This window comes from Leptodactylus fuscus, chromosome 6 (assembly GCF_031893055.1).
Source record: "Leptodactylus fuscus isolate aLepFus1 chromosome 6, aLepFus1.hap2, whole genome shotgun sequence".
Taxonomy (NCBI): Eukaryota; Metazoa; Chordata; class Amphibia; order Anura; family Leptodactylidae; genus Leptodactylus; species Leptodactylus fuscus.
Window position 1 is genome coordinate 37,087,295 of NC_134270.1, and position 12,252 is coordinate 37,099,546.

At 48.2% G+C, this 12,252-nt stretch overlaps 3 protein-coding genes across 3 annotated transcripts in view; all 3 read left to right on the top strand.

Annotated features, from left to right (window-relative positions):
• The window catches only part of LOC142210521 (uncharacterized), a 297,487-nt gene that overhangs the window by 84,625 nt on the left and 200,610 nt on the right, over positions 1–12,252 (top strand). The window lies entirely within an intron of this gene.
• The window catches only part of LOC142210524 (uncharacterized), a 219,996-nt gene that overhangs the window by 29,184 nt on the left and 178,560 nt on the right, over positions 1–12,252 (top strand). The gene's annotated exons all lie outside the window — the stretch shown is intronic.
• The window catches only part of SIK3 (SIK family kinase 3), an 81,535-nt gene continuing 69,858 nt past the window's right edge, over positions 576–12,252 (top strand). The window contains exon 1 of the mRNA XM_075279727.1: positions 576–789. Coding sequence (XP_075135828.1) covers positions 637–789 — 153 coding nt within the window. The 5' untranslated portion in view covers positions 576–636. The remainder of the gene's footprint in view (positions 790–12,252) is intronic.

Here is a 12,252-nt window from a genome sequence, read left to right on the forward strand (position 1 = left end):
TAATACACTATAGACAGTATACAGGTATAATACACATACACTATAGACAGTATACAGGTATAATACACATACACTATAGACAGTATACAGGTATAATACACATACACTATAGACAGTATACAGGTATAATACACATACACTATAGACAGTATACAGGTATAATACACATACACTATAGACAGTATACAGGTATAATACACGTACACTATAGACAGTATACAGGTATAATACACGTACACTATAGGCAGTATACAGGTATAATACACGTACACTATAGACAGTATACAGGTATAATACACGTACACTATAGACAGTATACAGGTATAATACACGAACACTATAGACAGTATACAGGTATAATACACGTACACTATAGGCAGTATACAGGTATAATACACATACACTATACACAGTATACAGGTATAATACACATTCTATGCGGGTTCTCTCAGGACTATTACTACAGGCCGGCTCACTGCTGCCCCCTCCCGCTCACTCTCTCCTCCCTCCTCCTCCGCCAGCTCCGTCCTGACTTCGTCAGCGCCCCCGCCTCTCTTCGAGTTGTCGTCAATAAGCTCCGCCCCGTGACGTCAGGCCGCGGTGTCCGCCGGTCAGACCGGGACTCGCTCGCACAAGATGGCGGCTACAGTGCCCGGGGGTACCGGGACCCAACTCCCGCCACACCGCTCAGGCCCGGCTAGGATTGGATACTATGAATTAGAGAGGACAATCGGCAAGGGCAACTTCGCCGTGGTCAAACTGGCCACGCACATCGTGACACGGGCAAAGGTAACCGAGGGTGACAGGGGAGGGGGCGCGGGGCGGCTGGCCATGGAGAGGGGCTGCTGGCGGGGCAGTACAAGGCTTGTATCGGGGGCAGCAGGGCTCGGGCCAGGAGAAGCGGGGAGAACCCTGCAGCCGGGGGGTGGGGGTGAGGGCGCCTTCAATAGGCCGATTCATCTGGGAAACAACCAGGGGGATCCCGGGGGAAATGGTGACACCGCCAATGTATGAGCCAGGTGAAGAGCCGTGTCCCCCCCCCCCCCCCCCCATTCATCATCACAGGAGGACGCTCCATGTCACTGGTGTCACATGGAGCTCAGCTGTGAGGTGGCCCTGACAACACTGTCACCTGCTCATCTCACTGCTATGTCAGCGGGTGTCAGCCCCAGTACTGAGGAGGGGGACATCTGTATATCTGTGGTGTGCCCATGTATACTCGGGACCCCCTGTGTCTGTGTGCCCATGTATACTCGGGACCCCCTGTGTCTGTGTGCCCATGTATACTCGGGACCCCCTGTATCTATCTGTGTGCCCATGTATACTCGGGATCCCCTGTATCTGTGTGCCCATGTATAGTCGGAATCCCCCGTGTCTATGTGCCCATGTATACTCGGGACCCCCTGTATCTATCTGTGTGCCCATGTATACTCGGGACCCCCTGTATCTGTCTGTGTGCTCATGTATACTCGGGACCCTCTGTATCTGTCTGTGTGCTCATGTATACTCGGGACCCCCTGTATCTGTCTGTGTGCTCATGTATACTCGGGACCCCCTGTATCCATCTGTGTGCCCATGTATACTCGGGATCCCCTGTATCTGTCTGTGTGCTCATGTATACTCGGGACCCCCTGTATCTGTCTGTGTGCTCATGTATACTCGGGACCCCCTGTATCCATCTGTGTGCCCATGTATACTCGGGATCCCCTGTATCTGTCTGTGTGCTCATGTATACTCGGGACCCCCTGTATCTGTCTATGTGCCCATGTATACTCGGGACCCCCTGTATCCGTCTGTGTGCCCATGTATACTCGGGATCCCCTGTATCTATCTGTGTGCTCATGTATACTCGGGACCCCCTGTATCTATCTGTGTGCCCATGTATACTCGGGACCCTCTGTATCTGTCTGTGTGCTCATGTATACTCGGGACCCCCTGTATCTGTCTGTGTGCTCATGTATACTCGGGACCCCCTGTATCCATCTGTGTGCCCATGTATACTCGGGATCCCCTGTATCTGTCTATGTGCCCATGTATACTCGGGACCCCCTGTATCCGTCTGTGTGCCCATGTATACTCGGGATCCCCTGTATCTATCTGTGTGCTCATGTATACTCGGGACCCCCTGTATCTGTCTGTGTGCTCATGTATACTCGGGACCCCCTGTATCTGTCTGTGTGCTCATGTATACTCGGGACCCTCTGTATCTGTCTGTGTGCCCATGTATACTCGGGACCCCCTGTATCTGTCTGTGTGCTCATGTATACTCGGGACCCTCTGTATCTGTCTGTGTGCTCATGTATACTCGGGACCCCCTGTATCTGTCTGTGTGCCCATGTATACTCGGGACCCCCTGTATCTGTCTGTGTGCCCATGTATACTCGGGACCCCCTGTATCTGTGTGCCCATGTATACTCCGGACCCCCTGTATCTGTGTGCCCATGTATACTCCGGATCCCCTGTATCTGTCTGTGTGCTCATGTATACTCGGGACCCCCTGTATCTGTCTGTGTGCTCATGTATACTCGGGACCCCCTGTATCTGTCTGTGTGCTCATGTATACTCGGGACCCCCTGTATCTGTCTGTGTGCTCATGTATACTCGGGACCCCCTGTATCTGTGTACCCATGTATACTCAGGAACCCCTGTATCTATCTGTGTGCCCATGTATACTCGGGACCCCCTGTATCTATCTGTGTGCCCATGTATACTCGGGGACCCCCTGTATCTATCTGTGTGCCCATGTATACTCGGGGACCCCCTGTATCTATCTGTGTGCCCATGTATACTCGGGGACCCCCTGTATCTATCTGTGTGCCCATGTATACTCGGGGACCCCCTGTATCTATCTGTGTGCACATGTATGCTCGGGACCCCCTGTATCTATCTGTGTGCCCATGTATACTCGGGGACCCCCTGTATCTATCTGTGTGCACATGTATGCTTGGGACCTCCTGTATCTGTGTGCCCATGTATACTCGGGGACCCCCTGTATCTATCTGTGTGCACATGTATGCTCGGGATCCCCTGTATCTATCTGTGTGCTCATGTATACTTGGGACCCCCTGTATCTATCTGTGCCCATGTATACTCGGGACTCCCTGTATCTATCTGTGCGCCCATGTATACTCAGGACCCGCTGTATCTGTGTGCCCATGTATACTCGGGACCCCTCTATGTACGGTATATATGCGTGTATACGCTTTGGTAGGATTAACCCATGTTGCGACTCACAAGTTGCCAGAAATTTGTCAGCTTGGACTTGTTACTCCTGTTATTGGCACACAACAGCACTCTCTTATTGTATATGGGGAGAGCTCTATGCCGCCGATCACTACCGTATTGCGCTATCACGTCTGCCACGTCAGTGTCGCCATGCAGTGCCAATCAAATAGTATACTTACCATCCGTCTTCTCTGAGAAGACCACCCTGTAGAAGACCACCTTCCAGTGCAAGTTTAGTTGGTTGTCTCCGTTAGGTATCACAGTATGTGTGTATATAATATATACTAATGTATACAGGTTCTCCTCCAGCACTTACGTGTGTGCGTATACATAGTGTTTCCTAGTCCATAGCTATATTGTATATGTGCAGGATGTATACAGAGGCCGGGCTGGAAGCCGCCACATACTACGAGGCGTACACTGTGTTTTCTCAGATTGTATATAGATATATATAAGGAGCTGGAGATGATCTTACCCGTCTGAGACTCTCTGACTCTTTCTCTCAGACAAGGGTACGCTTGGCATAAAGGAGGGCGATGATGCGTTGTGTGTCATAGGGGCTGGTGAGACATCGCTCAGTATGGCTGGCGTTACTTGTTTTCGCGTGTGTTGTGCCAGTGCCATACACTGTTAGGCTGGGTTCACACATGTCATTTCTGATGCAGTTTTTTGAGCCAAAGCCAAAAGTGATTCATAAGTAATGATGTATATGTGTGTGTATGTGTAGATATATATATATATAATATATATGGGCTTATACCACTGATGCTATAAAGACGTGGACTTTCTTTCTACACATTTCCTATTCCTTGTTACCCCACTTGTGGCTTTAGTCAAAACCCCCCAAAACAGCAGCAAAATGTGCCCCGAAAATCAACAAAAATTTGTGTTTTTAGCCTTCTGAAGTTTTTGGGGAGTGAAGGATGTGCATTGCCACTGACTGTGATCCTATATATGAGGTAGATGGCAAGCAGGACGTGATGTACCCGTAGATGCCATGCTGAGATTGGCACGTTGTAGGACGCAGCGGACCTGCTAGTTGTTGGAGTGAGTGTAATATACGTGTTTTGTAGCCTCTGACTACTGACAGCAGTGCGGCCGGGTCTCGGAGGTGACTCTATGGGCTGTGTGTGCGGGATGTTGAGCGTTGCGGTGACGTGTCTCACGGGTTACGTCTCAGCTTTCTTCACTGGTTGAGAAGTTTCTTTGTAAGGTTGTAGACAATATTTGTGGGTGAGAATAGACAGAACTTCTCATTTAAGGATCCTTTCTTATCAATGTATTCTTGCTCCATTCCTCCACTATTCACATGGAAATGACTGTGTAGCTGCTGGATTCTGCTCCAAGAATAAGTCAGTGTGGTCCAGAAGATGCCGGCAGCGAGTATACAGTATACATGGCGGTATGTCTTCAGTCTGGCATGGAGGGCTGACTGGGTTTACCTGTCTCTGGGTGTCACCACTTGGACGGTGTATACCTATAATGCCTGATACCTCCCCTTTGGCATGGGAAATGGCATCACCCAGATGTGAAGTTGTTTCCAGGAGGTATAACAGAGGAACACCATTCTCCACTTTGTACAATCTGGGCTGTGGAGTCAGTGTCTGTAGGCAAGAAAGGTTTCTGACTCCTATTCTGGCCTCAAATTAAAGTGAATGAGTCCTAATTATTTTCTACAATTATTCGGTAGGTTCCTAGCTTGCATTATACCGATGGTCATTCAGTGAGTAGTCTACTGAACTCGAGGATCCTTACGCTTCTGTCTGACCATGGTGGTCAGCCATTTATGAAGAAGTCGGAGTTGGTGGTTTGGCCTACCTGACTTCACAGCCCTGTGTACAATCCCAAATTATTCCATGGGTCCTGGATCCCAAAGTGTCTACCCTCAGCGATAAGCTTTGCATTACATCATGCACATTGTGCATTGCAGGACTGGTTCAGCTTTGGTCAAGATTTGAGATTGTAAACCTAAGACCCCCCCCCCCCCCCCCCTTCTCCTTGGGTTCTATAATATGGACTATGGAAACAAGCCCTCTAACCTGCTGAGCTGGATAAGTAGATGCCTCATCCTATTGTGGTTTTGTTGTTCACCATGGCAGTCCTGCCCCAGGCACCCAACATGCACTGAGATGGATCAGGTCTCCTCTACGGAGTTCTTCCTATAGGCCGTGTGACTTCTTCATACTCGCTTGTACTGGTAGTTATAGGTGAACTTGTACATTTAGGACGTTTTGGTGGAAAGGGTCTAACGTTTACGAGGGGTGTCCTAACGCTCCTGATGTTATGGAGGAGACGATGGGGCGGCCAGATTTCAGCGTGTCCGAGTTTTTTTTTTTTTTTTTTCTCAACGGTGGCTAGTTTCACTCTCCCCATAGAGGACATGGGCTTGCATGTGTATGGCAGGGTCAGGAATGAACAGATATTTAGGTCTAATGAAAGGGAGTCTGTCAGCAGAACCCAGCCCTGCAGATACATAGGGGTTAGGGTCACACCGTGAATAGCGTATGTCATAGCAGGTCCATTATTGCTGTGTATTCTGCAGCAGGTTTTCAGGTTGAAGACAGCTTTAGCTGCCGGGGTTAATCCCGTGGCAAAAACCAGGGGCAGGTCTGCTTTGGTTATCGCCCTGCAGATATCCCACCGTGGACCCCCACACATGGCCAAAGCCACGTTTCAGAAACGCATAGTTTTATGGCTGTTGCAGAAACACAGCATTTTACTGTACCAGCAGTGTGAATGAGATTTTGGTCCTCATTCACACACATTAAAGCAAAAAGGAGCAGCGGAAAAGTTGCTTTTTCAGCTCGGAGCTTGTCAGTTTGAGCAATTTTGCTATGGATTTAATAGGGGAAGGAAAAAAGCAGAGAAAAACGCTGCGGAAAAAACCCCAATGCGATTTTGTTGCGTTCTTTCCGGAGTGTTTTTTTTTTTTTTTTACCTGCATTTGGCTATGTCGGGCCTAAGCCAGATCTTTGGTTGGAAATTGATATATTTTGTTTTTTGTTGCCCGGTCCGTTCTGTCCCCCTGGTCTGCAGAGTAATGGCCGCAGCACTTGCTTTAGATCCAGTTGCTCCATGATCGGGTAACATGACGGGATCCTGACATATATATTTGTCATGTGACTCCTTCCTAAATATTTCCGAGTTGTACATACCATAAAGCCCATGCGGCATTCCTGTGTCCTGGAGCTTCCAGCCTGTGCTTTCGAAGTACATGTGGTTATGTGCCATGTCGAGTTTTCTCCTGCTTAGCTTGAATCGCTTCTTGGCTCCGAGCTGGAGTTGTGGTTAATGTTCTTGCATCATGTCCTCAGGTTTCCAGCGCCTGCATCTTAAAGTAGGGATTTCAGCAAAGTTGTCGCCTATCAATGAAAATACATGGCAGACAATGACGGAGTCCTTCGTGTTTTTTTTTCCCAGCGATTTCGTATACCCCAGCGATTCTCCGGAGAACAATTAGCCCCTTTGCTGGAGGAATTTTTCAGTAGTAAATGGAAAGCGTTCTATTCCTAAGAGGAAGCATCGCTCTGTGTGTGTTTTACAAGCGGTGACCCTGTTTTGGAGGTTGCTAAAATATGAGAGATCATTTCTATTCACTTGACTGAAGGTAGAGAGCCGATTCTGACTTGGCGTATACAAATGCAGATAGTTCTGGTGGCGTGACAACTTTGGGTACTTATAATATGAGGCTTCCATAGTTGTCATGTCCCTAGGACGGCTTTGATTCTCGCGGGGTGTGCTAGTTATCACAACTACAAGTGGCTGATCTTCAGAATACACAGTAGTAGGAACGGGTCAGTGTCATATCCAGGAAAAAACACGGATAACGCACTGAAAAATCACACTGTGGTCTGCATGGGGCCTAACTGCCCTGAGAACTGAAGGTTTGGATATGTTAAAATTCAATAGCGCAACCCTTATTTTCCACTAAAACCTGCTCATATTTATTAGATTATTGGTCGGTCCTGCCAAAATGAGAAAGTTTGGTCTCCATTTAAGGGATTAGATGGAGGATAAATCTTATAGATGTCGGTCACATAGCGAAGAGTGGAATAGAAAAGCTTCCGGGTCCTCTGCAGCGATGTCAAAGGCTTCAAGTAGGACTGTAAGTTTTCTATTCCAGCCTGCCTTGACCCTTTGTCTTGTGACCCTGCCCTGCTCTACTCCCTCAGCTTGTACTACAGGTAGAGCAGGGTCCGACAGCGGGAGCCCCCTGCAGCTCTGAGCTGGGTGTTAGCACGGGGGGGGGGGGCTGTCATCTCTACCAATTCAGTATACGCTCTCCATATAGACCCTTTACTCTAGTGCTCAGATCTTCGCTTTCACAGGCTAAAAAAGTCAGCTGATAGACATGTTGTATGTGAGTCACAGTCCGATGCAACTTATATGGAAGTCTATGGTTAAAAAGAAAAAAATTGCACACAAGCTGCGACCATAATCCAAAAGGTTTGTATTTTCTGCGACTGTTGCATGTTGTTATGTGACACTATAGAGATACACTGGAATATTTGGTGGGCGACTTCAGTATAACTTTATATTGCGCGACACATCAGAAGAAGTCGTGGCGGGGGCTCAGTGGTTAGTACTGCAGCCTGTACACGCTGGCTCAGTGGTTAGTACTGCAGCCTTGCAGCACTGGGGTCCTGGGTTTGAATCCCGCCAGGAATAACATCGGCAAGGAGTTTGTATGTTCTCCCTGTGTTTGTGCGGATTTCTTCCCATTCTACAAAGACATACTCACAGGGGAAAAAAAAGTACATTGTGATCCCTTTATGGGGCTCACAGTCCACAAAAAAAAAAGTCATGGCGTATCTCTAGGTAAGCCGTCATGGAGCTCAGCCATGCTGTAGTTCCCTGCACAGTAAGCCAGTCCATGCAGCACAGGAGTAATAGTAAATTTGTCAGGCCAAGGTATCTTCGCTCTGCCTGTTTTTTTGGGAAAATGTGGCAAACGGAGTAGAAAAAGAGGTAAGAGGCAGATCTTTGAGCACAGGCCTTTTTCTGCGACAAGATATGTTACATTTACTCCTATTTCTGACACTTATTCCCCATTCATAGGATAATTGATGTTTCTAAGTGCTGAGGGTCCCAGCAGGGTCTTGCCTGCTTGGTGTAAATGGTGTGGGGGTCCACATGTATGGCCACCGCTCCAATCACTTTTAGGGAACTGTTGGATGTAACTTGAGGGGGTGGAGATAATGTGGTTACTCCCAGGCCCGGTATGTAGACACTTAATGCTATAAAGCATACAATATAGTTTGGAGGACCTGGTACAGATTTTGCGTTGGGACCCAAGAGAATCACTTTGCATCTCTACCCGTAGAAGTGAATCAAATAGTAATGTGCCATGCTCACGACCACTCCATTAACAAAGGACACACTGGAACCCCCGTTCTTGTCAATGGTGGGGATCCCAGCAGTGGTACTTCCAGCCTAGGAGCATGCTGATCAGTGGGGGGTCCAACCATTCAGACCCCCACTGATCAGGAGAAAGGGGGTCTGCTGGTTGTACAGTGCACACACTACTCAATAGGAGCGCAGAGATAGCTGAGCACTGTACTTTGGCTGAGTCTGGTGCTCAAGACGAAAGAATGGAGTGTAGCGTTTAATGCCCGACACTCTCTCCATTCTCCATCTGCAGGTTGTCTGCTATCTTATGGACCAGCTGATCTGTGTGTGGTCCGGGTGTCAGACTACAGAGATAAGATGTCGATGACCTAACCTGTAGATGAAACGTGCAATAGAGGCTGGAAAATCTCTTTAAGGATAACGCTCCATAGGGTGTCCTGCAGCAAAAAATCGCTATGGGAAAAACCATGGTGGCAAAGCATCACGGTTCTCCCTGCAGCGCTTTAGATAGAAAATTCGTAGAAGTTACTGTTTCAATTATATCTATGGGCAAACTGCTGGAGTTTCTGTAGGTATAAGGATCTGTTCATACGGAGGAATTTGCCGAGGATTTGGGGGCGGATTTTGCGGCTGTATCCAGAGCAGATTCCTCCCAGAATCCGCATCCCATTGGGAGGCAGAGATCGTAGCAGTACGTGGAAAAAAGCGTCCTACCTAATCTTGCCACCGATTCAGCTGCGGCCTACTTCTGGAAATCGCAGTGTGTCCGCACTGCAGTTTTTACCGCAAAGTGGGCATGAGATCTGCTAGAATCCAATCCACTTTGCCCTGATCCACGATTTTTCGCAGCATACATGTCCAGTGGGGCCCCGGCCTTAAGGTTATCTCCTATCCATAGGTTTAGTGGTGGTCCAGCCAATCGGACCCTCAGTGAATGGAGCAGTGGTCAGGCAGTGCATGACTTGGTTATTGCATGGTGTACTATGCTATGTACTTCTGGCTCTGTACACCTCTTGCTGGTGTCATGGCTCCTGCTATCAGGATTGGGTAGGTCACCAATATCAAAATAATGAAAAATCATGTAGATCTGACATTAGAAATGTTTTTAGCATTGAACACCCCCAGTTAGGATCATATAACCCTGATGTCCCGCATAGGGACCACCTTGCATTAGAAAAGGACAGTGGCTGCAGTAGTCATGTCATGTGTGGCGCTATTACAGCACAATAGAGTGCGATGGGATCATCACTGTGGTGCTGGATATTTTTTTCGCATGTCCTTCTTTATGGCTTTTAAACTTTTTGGGCAGACTCTTTCATGGTCCTTTATATGGTAGGTTGCGGTTTTACGTACCGGAGCGGCGCTGATAATTAGACTTTTTCACCGCTTTTGGTTTGCGGTTACCATATATACTCGAGTATAAGCTGAGTTTTTCAGCACAGTTTTTGTGCTGAAAAAGTGCGCCTCGGCTTATACTCGCGTCAATACGGTAATTGAAAATGTCACATGACTGGTCCGCAGTGAAAGACATCTGTGGGAGGCCGCTGGAGCAGCGATAGGTGAGTGGTGAGGCAGCGCTGCCTCCAGGACCACCCCAAGATGTTTCCAGAGCATCTTCTCTGCTTTGGAGACATCTTAGGGAGGCCCTGGAGACAGCGCTGCCTCATCACTCATCTATCGCTGCTCCAGCGGCCTCCCACAGATGTTTTTTACTGCGGACCAGTGAAATTATCACTCGAGTCAATACGGTAATTGACTCGACCGTATTGACTCGCTGCAGTGGGCCTCCGCTCCAGTCCCGGCTTCCTCCCCCGGCTACAACACACGCTGGGTGACATGGCCACGTTAACTCAGGCCCGCACCCGGCGTATGTCGATGACGTCTTACTGCGTCTCAGCACAGGCAACGTCATCACACCCCCTATGCTGAGACGCAAGAGCAGCCACGGGAGAAGATGAGCAGTGGCGGGAGCAGCAGCGCGAGGTCGGTGAGTATGAGAACTTAATGTTTGTCCCTGGGCCTGCTCACTGCCGACCCCAGACGTCTGGGGCATTATCATACAGGCCCAAAGCCTTATGGTAGCAGTAGCAGCCTGTTGCCATACAGGCCCAAAGCCTGTGCTATCAGTAACAGGCTATTACTACTACCACAGGCTTCAGGCTTATACGGTAACATCCCAGACCACGTGACATCTGGGATATTACCATATAGGTCTGAAGCCAGCTAGGATTAACATGAGCACAAACAGAATGTCATGCATTTTCCTCCCTCGGCTTATACTCGAGTCAATAAGTTTTCCCCGTTTTTTGTGTTAAAATTAGGGGGGTCGACTTATACTCGAGTATATACGGTACTTTATATTTTGTCAGTCATATTTACAGGCCTTGCAAACCTAGTTTGGAGAAGGCAGCTGAAAGCAGATAAGGGTATTTTAGCATTTCGATCCTGAGTCCTGCCGTATGATTATATCCTTCCCTTAGCGGCGGTCTTAGAATAGTTTAGGTCGGCGGATCTATTTCTCAGCCTTTTGTGTTCATTACAGTGCCAGTCTTACATCTATAGGGCCGTGCTGGGTATATTATACAGCTGTTATCTATGTGTTAATGTAGTTTCATCTTATTTTTTTCTTTCTCCTCATCCATGTCTGGTTGTGCAGGCCTTGACAAGGATGGTTTTACACGTGACGCCATACTTAACGCTGCAAAAGAAGTCGTAGATTGCGCTGCACGAGACTGCAAGTAAAAGTCGCTGACCTGGTGGCGGGTTCTTGTATTATTCCTTTATTTGTGATTAATGAAGGGGGAGACCACCCAAAGACGTCTTGTAAGACAACTCCAATAAAACAATGTAGCAGCAAGTAAGGAGGCGCATTGAATTTGTGCAGCTTTGTTTTGATCTTGAAGGGGTTTTTAGAGTTCATCAGTAATTCGGGGTGGGGGTAGAGAATGATGTCATGAAATAATAAATGATCCATTAGTCACCTGATAAATCTCTTGTTGTTGCAGCGCTGTCTCTCTGGTGTTCCCTGTCGGTCTATGGGTTGTCAGGCTTGTCCCTGTCGGTCTATGGGTTGTCAGGCTTGTCATCGCTTCAGTAGCATAAACAAGGACCGGGACTGGACGACAACATCCCTGAGTAGCCATGTGGCCACTTACATTAGATGAAAGTCAGCTAAACCCACTGATCTGGTATGGCGGTGTCCTGAGTCTTTCCTAGGGGTAAGAGGGAAGAGGGATCAGTCATGTTGGATTTCAGTATGCCTGATCTGCCTGTCCTCATGGAAGATGAGCTGCCTTTAGAGGTGTCTGGCAGCGGCTTTCTTGCATGCTGAGCTGACTGTGCATTGTTTTGGAATGAGCTATTGGCTGACAGCTATATAAGGCGTCTTGATACCACTGCTGTCTCTGGTGATGTACGGCTATGTGTGACTGACATCTAAGGCACTGTACTAGGTTGCGGTGAGGTGCCCCGTTATCATCGTTGCAGTGTCATTGGATATTTTTGCTCTCACCTTTCTCATTCCCGTTTGTTATATGAGGGCTTTGTTTCTTGAGATGTGACCTGTGAGATAACATGGTAATGCTGGCAGCACTGCGCCCTGTTTGTACCATGTTATGTAATATTACAGTACAGTGTCTGTATTCTGCCTCTGGACACAGTCATGGCCGCTGTCCGCTT